Raw genomic sequence first — 9,411 nt, forward strand, 5'->3', positions numbered from 1 at the left:
AGGGATCTCTAATATTCTTAAGGAAAACCTCCAAAACAATCCTATTAAGCCTGCCCTTATTTAGAGATCCTGAACCTTTGACTCTTGAATGTTATTGACCATAGGATTTCAAGAGGCAGGGGGCAGTGGTGGAGGGAAGAGAGACCACACAAGATCCCGTATATACATGTACCAGGGTGGGCCGGTTTCAGGAGAGGCTGGAAACTGCTCTCTGTTAATATTAAGCTAATTTCTTTCCTCTCCCCGCTGACCCTCAAGGGGCCCGTGAAAAATCTTTTGAAGGTCCTCTGGAAATCTCACTTACATAAACATTTGCTGGGAATGCGTTAAATGCTCTAGTTTAATGGACCTCTCATTCTCCCACCCACCACAACACAAATCCTGGTTTTATTTTTAAATGGATCAAATTGCCATTCTGATGCCCTCCCTCAAACTACCAGCTATGCAGAAATCACGACCTTAAGAATAGCCGAACGCCTTAAGAGAGTGATGGGGAGCCTATGCCCATCCACAAAACTTTGTTGAACTTCACTGAACCCCGCTGGGGTTGATGGTAGTTAAGGGTTTCCCATCAATCTTGAAAATATGAGAGCACCCTCCATTGCTAAACCAAATTCTGATTACAGCACAGTCCTTCAGCTTAATTTGGAGCAGAGTTCATCTCAACCCAGCATAAGAAAGCTTGACACAGGGTCCAATGTGGAACGCCACAGTTTTTTCTCTGGCTCTTGGGTCTCCCCCTAGAGACGCACCTATACAGGCTCTGCTTTGCACCTTCTGTGAGCGTTTTTGCCTTGCTGAAATGCCCTTAAATTCTGGTGATGATGATTAATTACATTTGCACCTCACCTTTTTCTCCAGGGAGCTCAAGGAGGCTTACATAGTTCTCCCCATTCTCTCCTTGCAACCACCCTGTGAGGTAGGTAGGGCTGAGAGGAAGTGGCTGGCCCAAGATCACCTAGCGAGCTTCACGTTTGAGTGGGGATTTTAACCCGTCTTCCAGGCCCTTGTCTGATATTCTAACCACTACGCCGCACTGGCTCAAAACTTCTTACTTGCCTGGAGGATAGAGTGTAGGAACAAGCTTACTGTGCAAAGTCATGCCTGTTGCCCCACCCACTTTTGACCGTGGCCCTGACCACCGCTGGCAATGTGGCCCCTAGAAGGCTGCTTGAATAAGAATGTGGCCCTCAAGAGTGAGAATGATTCATGGCCCCATTACTTTAAGTAGCACGGACAGGCACTCCTTCCGGCAGAGCTCAGATTACTCTCCTGAGGTTGTGGACTCTCCTTCCTTGGAGGTTTTTAAGCAGAGGTTGGATGGCCACCTGACATGGATTCTTTAGCTGAGATTCCTGCCTTGCAGGGGGCTGGACCAGATGACCTTTGGGGTCCCTTCCAACTCTACAATTCTACGATGTGGCCCAGAAGGAAAGTTTAAGGGGGCTGGGTCAGAAATTATCAGCCACTGCTGCCTCTATCCCCACTCTTATTATGAATCTGAATTAAGAGGATGGCATCCCCCGCCCCCAATGAAAAAGTGCACAACTCAGCTGGATTACAAATCCATGATAAACATGCTAGGAAGGGCAGCATAAGCAGAACTAGCACCACAGAGTGGGTAGGCAATATTACTGTGAAAAGTGTTACGGTGTGACATGGAAAAAAATCTGATCAGGCTCTTTGGAGGAAAAGTTCAGCATAAACTGAAATAAAGAATGGAAGTTCGCACACTTGTCATTTTCTCCTTTATTTGTACTCTCCCCCCCCCCCCGCATCACTGGCTGTTACATTTCCCAGTTCTTCCATGCAATCAATGAGGGCTAGAAACTTGGACCACGATACAGGCCTTTTTAGGCACGAAGAGGGGTAGTGCACATGGTCCAGTGTCATTACCGACTTTTTTTTGCCCCTGTGGAGAGCAGCTCGTGGCTCTTCCCAATGGCAAACCATTGATTTTGAAAGAAGCGTCAGTTTCAAAAACCGAGTTTTCTACGTGGCACGAGGGAGGAAGGGTGGGGTAGATGCTCCCCAAGACACACAAGTCTGCAGGCCTGTTTGTATGGCTTCATGCTACTCTGCTGGCAAGATGTGAAGAAAAGCCAGCGTGGCATAAACTGAGAAAAACAGTTTGGGTGTCAGTGCAACCTCTCACATACTCTGCAAAACACCTGAGTGTCATGGGGAGAAGAGGACTTCAGAGAGCAGCAGCAGCAGCAGCAGCAGCAGCAGCAACCACACCACCCAGGTCAAGGTTACAAAGCAGGCTTCAGAGTCTGAAGCAATAGCAGGCCACATTTGTATTGCTAGAAAGCACAACACCTGATTAACAGTGGTGGCGGCAGGTGAGGTGTGTGTCTCTCACCCACAAAGCTTCCTACCTGGCCCCAATGCCCAATTATGCAGAGATTATAGAGTACCATTATGCCACGTGGATATTAGTGTGTCTCATTAAAATAAATATGATCCCGCACCTTTATTCAAGAGATCCGTATGGATCCCTGGCTTGGGTAGAAGGTCTTCGAGTCTCTCTCGAGACCACAAAAACCCTGCTTTTAGCTGTCAACCAAGCTCTCTCCAAAGCACAGCATTGGATTTCTGGCTGACGAGTTAAAAGAAATGATAAAATCCTGCAAGGGGAGGCTGTTCACAAATGCTGTCTAGAATGCCCCACAACAGGGAAAGGAAACCAAAGGCGCTTAATGAATCACTGTCATGAGGGACGCGACCATACTGAGATCAGTTTTTGATGGATAAAGGACTTTTAAGTTCCCATCCTTGTCCACAACCCGAACCTGTTCCAAAACGAGAGGGAGGGTCTTGGAAATGCCTTCAAGCCTTGAATTCTCATGCCCGACAGTGTCGTTTGATTCGTGATCTGAATCCAGGTCTTCGCCTGTATTCTCTGAAGTGGATCTGTTCAGCTCCGCCATTTTCTGTGGTGAAGGAATGAAGATTGCAACATAAAGAGTTACTCAAGAGATATGGCAATGTTTCCCCAGCTGAGAACCTGAGGTTTCCCTTCAGTTATTATGGGACTGGAGGCCCAGGCGACAACATGATGCTGCTATGAATCCAGAACGCAGCATTTTAGGGTAAAGGCGGGCAGAAGATGCTAAAATAGAAAGTGGAGGGATATGAGACGGTAGACGTCAAAACACAAGGAGGGGTGTGTGTGTGTGTCCTGCATGGACAACTAGGTACAGGTCCTGGGTGCAAGAACTGCACGTGTAAAGGCCACAGACCTGATGGACGGCAGCTGAAGAGAACCACAAAGAGGTGATTTGATTTTGCACACTGGGCTTTGCTTTTGAACCGTGAATCCCATAAGTGCCTCCAATAGATAAATCAGGACCCTGCAAGTGAGAAGCGTGGGTGCAAAATGAGGAGGAGAGGGCAGAAGAAGAGTGACTCCTTACTAAAATGAGGGTGTCCATCACATCCTTGCACGTCTGCAGGCTTGTGGCACTTGTCACTTCCAGAAGCACATCACAGGTGGTTTTCCCAAGCTTAAAAAGAAGAAGGGAAATGCCCGATGGAACTGAGCTATGAAGAACAGCATTATGGAGTATCATTTTAGGTCAGTAACATTCATAGACACACAGTCAAAATAATTACCTGCGCCAATTCTCTCTCTTTTGGTGGTTACTAACACCCCTCCCTGGCAAATGTAGGTAAAAGTGATTTTTTGAAAGACATGCTGTAGATTGAGAACCTTCTTGAAATTCAGCTTGGGAGGGGGGAATACTTTGTGAAAAAACAACTTTTGCAGAGTTAAGCCTGTGTTAACCCCCAAATTACAGAAAAGGCCATTTTATGGAGGATAAGGTTGTCACTGGCTACCAGCCACACTGACTAAGCTCTCCTTCCACTGTCAAGAGGCAGGATGCCTCTGAATACCAGGTGCTGGGAATTGCAGCACTTAAGTCCCGCTTGTGGGCTTCCCAGAGGCATCCAGTTGGCCAATGTGAGAAAAGGATGCTGCTGGACTAGATAAACCACTGGCCTGATTGTGTAGGTGTCTTCTTAGGTTCATAAAAGCACACACCACTGTAACATGAGTACCTAATTCTTTTTAGGGTGGAACAGTGTCTGGAAGCAGATCTGCATTTGAAATTCCAGGGTGTGATTGGCAGTGGAGAAGCAGTAGATGGGAGTGCCTGACCACCACTTTTCCTCTTGCAACAGCCCCTGCTCCTTCCCTCCGTGGCACAACAAGCACTTCACCCAAAACCTCAACTGGGAAGTATGAAGAGGGGGGAAGCAAACCCATCCAACCTCCCCAATTTATGTAGATCACATAACAGACTTTTTCCTAGAAAATGTACAGCCTGGCCCGCAATCAAGTCACAGCATCTGTACCTTTGTCTTCTCGCTGTTTGTGATTGGCGGGAAAGAAATCACAGCACCTTCGTTGTCAATCAGGCAGGGGTAATTCTCTTTCCCATCCAGTAACTGGAGGTACCTGATCAAGGGTGGAATAAGAAAATGGAAGCTACTTAGGGGATGAGGAGAGGAAGTGCAAATACACATGTGAGGTTTAAAAATAAGAATTGCTTCTGATTCAATATATTCTTTTTTTTTTAAAAAAAAAATCACAGCTTTGTGAAGACACATACAAGAAACCTCTGAAGATCAGTTGCTGGGAATCGCAAGTGGGGAGAGGGTCATGGAATTCTACTCAATATTGATCCATAGCAGAACTCTGATGTATAGTTAGCAAAGAAAAAACCTAAACACATTGCAGGATTAAAAAATAGACCAGAGGAAATTAATATTTCATCCAGCAGAGCTTTACTGCTACGGAAGGCAAATGAGCACAATGGTCACAAATCCAAAACATTCAGAACTGGCACTGTCCATAAGAAATCTAGTTGCAGCCTAGTAACACTACAGCATACTATGTCCAGAACACCACACCAGAAGGAAAAGAGACAGAAAGAGAAAACAGAACCAGTTTAAGGCAGCTGTACTCAGCTTCTCTGAAGGTATAAGCCAAACATCATGAACCTTCTGCTTCTTTCTTTCACACAGAGAAGCTTCCAGAACACTCTTGAATTAATTAGAATAGGAAAGATCTCTACATATCAGATCAATACTTTCTGTAGTAAGAAATGCAAAATGAGAGTGCCGCTTACTGGCTTCTCAAAGGAATTTGGCTGGATGCTGTGAGAACAGGATGCTGGACCAGATGAGATTTTGGGAGCCCTTTCAGCAATAGCACGGGACATTAGTGATTTTTAAAAAATAAAGAATGAAAAGAAAGGACTTTTCGGGGAGCCTTCCAGGGCCTTCCAAAGTCACAGACTTCCTGCTCCGGCTCCAAACCATCCTGATTGTTCTGAGGAGGCTTTCTGCTTCCCTTCCCCATGGACCCCTCCTGGCTCTTGCCTGCCCTCCGTGCAAGATTTCAAGGGCTGTGCTCTGCTTTAAGGTGCAGACTCACTTGTGCAGTCCGGATATATTCTGCCTCCTCTTCTGCTTCCGCTGCTCCTCGGCCTCCGACTGCAGCTGACGGAGGAGGTCCTTGGCCTTGATTTCCTTCCGGCCCAAGGGGATGATCTGCAACATGAATGCAAGGCCAGAAGTGTCTTAGAGTCAGTTGTTGTTGTTATTATTAATGATATATATCCCACCTTTTTCCCAGACTGGGACTCAACGCACCTTACAGGTAATAATTCAAAAACACAGATTAAAAACATAGTCATTAAATGCTAAAAGAATTACAACAGTATAAAAGCAGATCTATTAAAATACAGATAGTAAAAAGAGCACAGAACTTTTCAAAAGTTCTTTTGTTTAAAAATACACTCAGTTCCCAAACAGTTGGAATAAGAAAGTCTTCAATAGCTGGTGGGAGGATGCCAAGGAGGGAGCCAGTTTAACTACTCTTGGATGAGAGTTCCAAACCCTGGGAGCAGCCACTAAGACGGCACTCTCCTGTGCCCCAATAAATCTGCTCGTGAGGGTGGCAGGACTGAGAGAACATCTCCCCTGAAGAACTGTGGCTGGGCAGGTTTGTCTTTCAGATAACCATCATGCACAACAGCACCAGAGAACCAGCTGCCTGCTGCTGTCCCTTTGTGGGGTATCATTCTGAACGGCTTTCTAATCTTTTTTTTATTTTATTTTTAAAATAATTTTTTATTGGTTTTCCAACACAAATAAAAACAAACAACACATTCACATACACAAACAAAAACATATACAACATGTATAATTTCATAATCCTGTTTTCATACCCCTTGTTTCTCCGACTTCCCCATACCTCCCTTTTACTGCATCCTTAATTTTTACATTTTTTTTTAGCAATTCTCCAATAATTAATTATTTAATTCACTTTCATTACATTCCTTTTTCTTTAACTTATTAGTTACAGCTGCAGTTCTCTATTTCTTATTCCCTGACATCTAACACTCCTCAATTTTGCAATAATTTTTAAGATATATCTTAAATTTCTTCCAGTCTTCTTCCGCTGTCTCTTTCCCCTGGTCGCGAATTCTGCTGGTCATCTCTGCCAGTCCCATATATTCAATCACCTTCGTCTGCCATTCTTCCAGAGTAGGTAGTTCTTGTGTCTTCCAATACTTTGCGAGAAGAATTCTTGCTGCTGTAGTAGCATACATAAAAAACGTCCTATCCTTCCTTGGCACCAATTGGCCAACCATACCCAGAAGAAAAGCCTCAGGTTTCTTAGGAAAAGTCCACTTTAGGACTTTCTTAATTTCATTATAGATCATTTCCCAAAAGGCTTTAATCCTCGGGCAAGTCCACCAAAGGTGGTAGAAAGTACCTTCAGTCTCATTACACTTCCAACAATTATTATTGGGCAAATGATTGAACGGCTTTCTAATCTTGGTGTTGTCAGCCTACCTTCAATTCATCTGGTGGCCGAACGTCGTAGAGAAGAGGACCTTTCACAAGCTGCAGGTCATGTGTGGCGATGGTGGCTGCTGTTCGCTTCTCGCAGATGTCCTCGTGGAGTTTGGTCTGAAGTGTAAGATGTGTCATTAAAACAAGGCTGTGCTGAAGAGTCACAACAACAGGCTTAACTTTAAGGAGTGTGCTAACAACAACAATTTTATCACCTGTACTCTGCCCATCTGACTGGGTGGCCCCAGCCACTCTAGACAGCTTCCAACATATATAAAAGCAAATAGAACATTACACCTTAAAAAGCTTCCCTAGACAGGGCTGCCTTCAGGTGTCTTCTAAAGGTTATATAGTTACTCAACTCATTGACATCTGATGGAAGGGCATTCCACAGAGTGTAACAATCTGGCCCTTTCTCCTCTACCACACTGAGGGCAGGCAAGGACCCCCAGCATCTTCTTCCTCCTGATCAGGGGAGCCATACATCCTTAACTGTCCTGTGCTAGTGGAAGGCAAAGTTACCACCCGCATGCCTGGGCTTGGAGATGCCCCTTTTGCTTTCCCTTCCACCGTGCTCAAAGTAGGGCTGCCCCCCATTTCAATTCCGAGGGGGAGGTTTATCTTTACTTGGGGAAACCTAATTTACAACTAACTGAATCAAAGGACACCCCCCCTCTGAAGCTGGGCCACGCCCAGAACCAAGTAGTATCGTCTTTCAAACCTTACCTGAACCGAAAGAAACCTCTTCAAAGCATTGCCGGGCTTGAAGTTCATGCCTTTCACTACACAGCACACAATATAGGGGCGGACGTCTTTGACACCAGGGCTGGCTTTCACAACCAATGGAGCTGGATTCTCAGAGATGTGGAGAACTTTCACCAGCAGCTTCTGGGTTTCTTCCACCTCATCCTCTGCATCACTGCCTTTTTTCTTGTTTTTATCTCTCTTTTTCTTCCTCATCTCCTCCTTCTCAGCACCATCCTGCTTGCCTTTTCCTTTGCCACCCCCTCGACCTCCGACACGCAAATATTCCAGGATAGATTTTGTTTGGCAACCATTTACCATCTTCTCAAGCCGTTTGTCTTTGAGGGCATTTCCTTTTAAATTGACTTCCTTCAGCTTAGGGCAGTCAGCCAACTCCACAGGGATTTCCGATAATTTGTTGTTGGAAACATCCAAAGTCTAGGGGGAAAAAGTATATTAAGTGGTTGTCTTCTAATTCAGACACTGGAAGAGTCATCTAAAGTTCTGTCTACTGACGGACAACAATGAAAAACATTTTGTGTATAAATAAAAACTCCCAAGCCAATGTGAGTACAGAAGCTGCCATACCAAATCAGACCATTGGTCCATCGAGCTCAGCACTGTCTACACTGACTGCCAGCAGCTCTCTGGTTTCAGACCTGAGATCTTTTGCATGCTACGTAGATTATCTGCCAGTGACCCCATTCCCTGCTCTGGTCATTTGCTGTTCCGTATATTACAGCAACTTCAGCGCTATTCAAGCATTCATAATAGGACTCCACACACCCATTCCTGACAACCTCCAATTTTTCTGTGTGAATGGCAGCAGCAAAACAAGCAGTGCTCTGGAATGGACAATTTTCATCATTGACATCTCAGGAAACATTGATGCCTTGAACAGTCATCATTCTTCATGCATGCTGAATTATGTCTTGCATTATTACTGCATTTTAAGAGTTGCTTTTGCTTTATTTGTAAATCTTTTTTTTTATTATTTACTTTCCATCATTATTCCTAGTGTTTAATTACAAAAGCAGAAACTGGGAAGCACCGAGGGCTTTTACCTTGAGGCAGGCCAGGCGGGAGATGTTGGGGCTCAACTCCTCCAGCTCGTTGCCCGCCGCCTCCAGGGTGCCCAGCAGGGCTAAAGGGGCGGCGCGGCGGGAGTCACCTCCGTCGTCCGTGGGAAGCAGTCCCCCGGGTAGGGAGCGGAGGCGGTTCCCGCCCAGGAGCAGCTCCTGGAGGGCCGGCGCGGAGCGAGCCAGGCCGGGCCCCATTTCGCGAAGGCGGTTGCGGCGGAGGTTGAGGAGGCGCAGCTCAGGCAGGGCGGCAGGGGAGCCCTTCTTGGCCGCCGCCGCCACCGCCACCACCACCTGGGGCTCCCCGGTCCCGCCGAGCTCCGCCGGCAGCTCCTCCAGGCCGTTGCCGGAGAGGTCGAGGGTGCGCAGCGTGGCCGGCAAGAGGCGTCCGGCCTGGGTCAGCCCCGACGGGCCCAGCGCGCAGCCGGGAAGCGCCAGCGTCTGCAGCCCCGTCAGGAGCCCCAGGACCGGCCCCGGCTCACGCAGCGCCGCGCAGCCGCCGCCGCGCACCTCCAGCGACCGCAGCGCCGCCCCCAGGGAGCCCAGAGCCCGTGGGAAGCGGCCCCCGGCGGCCTGCACACGCCGCTCCAGGGCGGCGCCCGACTCCAGGCTCAGCTCCCGCCGGCCGGACTCTGTCACCTCCGGCCAGTCCTCGTCTTCCCCTCCCGCCACTGCTACCGCCGCCGCCGCCGCCATCTTTCTCTAGGCTGGGCAC

At 47.3% G+C, this 9,411-nt stretch overlaps 2 protein-coding genes across 2 annotated transcripts in view; both read right to left on the reverse strand.

Annotated features, from left to right (window-relative positions):
- Window positions 1-9,411, reverse strand: part of ZNF362 (zinc finger protein 362) — a 210,759-nt gene that overhangs the window by 38,574 nt on the left and 162,774 nt on the right. The window lies entirely within an intron of this gene.
- On the reverse strand, window positions 1,735-9,407 carry LRRC47 (leucine rich repeat containing 47). The gene is made up of 7 exons (XM_079986993.1): window positions 8,682-9,407; window positions 7,600-8,055; window positions 6,874-6,990; window positions 5,447-5,562; window positions 4,363-4,465; window positions 3,420-3,509; window positions 1,735-2,936 (listed from the first exon to the last, which is right to left on the reverse strand). The coding sequence occupies exons 1-7, from the start codon at window positions 9,390-9,392 to the stop codon at window positions 2,700-2,702; spliced, it is 1,830 nt and encodes a 609-aa protein (XP_079843119.1). The 5' UTR covers window positions 9,393-9,407; the 3' UTR covers window positions 1,735-2,699.

The sequence above is a fragment of the Podarcis cretensis genome (genome assembly GCF_951804945.1).
Source record: "Podarcis cretensis genome assembly, chromosome: 8".
Lineage (NCBI taxonomy): Eukaryota > Metazoa > Chordata > Lepidosauria > Squamata > Lacertidae > Podarcis > Podarcis cretensis.

What these genes read in the sequence shown, in the direction of transcription:
- LRRC47 (XM_079986993.1), bottom strand. Translation starts at nt 9,392, where the DNA reads ATGGCGGCGGCGGCGGCGGTAGCAGTGGCGGGAGGGGAAGACGAGGAC. An exon ending in CCCGCCTGGCCTGCCTCAAG is followed by an intron (nt 8,056 to 8,681) that starts GTAAAAGCCCTC and finishes TTTTCCCCCTAG; the next exon opens with ACTTTGGATGTTTCCAACAA. An exon ending in AATATATCCGGACTGCACAA is followed by an intron (nt 4,466 to 5,446) that starts GTGAGTCTGCAC and finishes ACCCTTGATCAG; the next exon opens with GTACCTCCAGTTACTGGATG.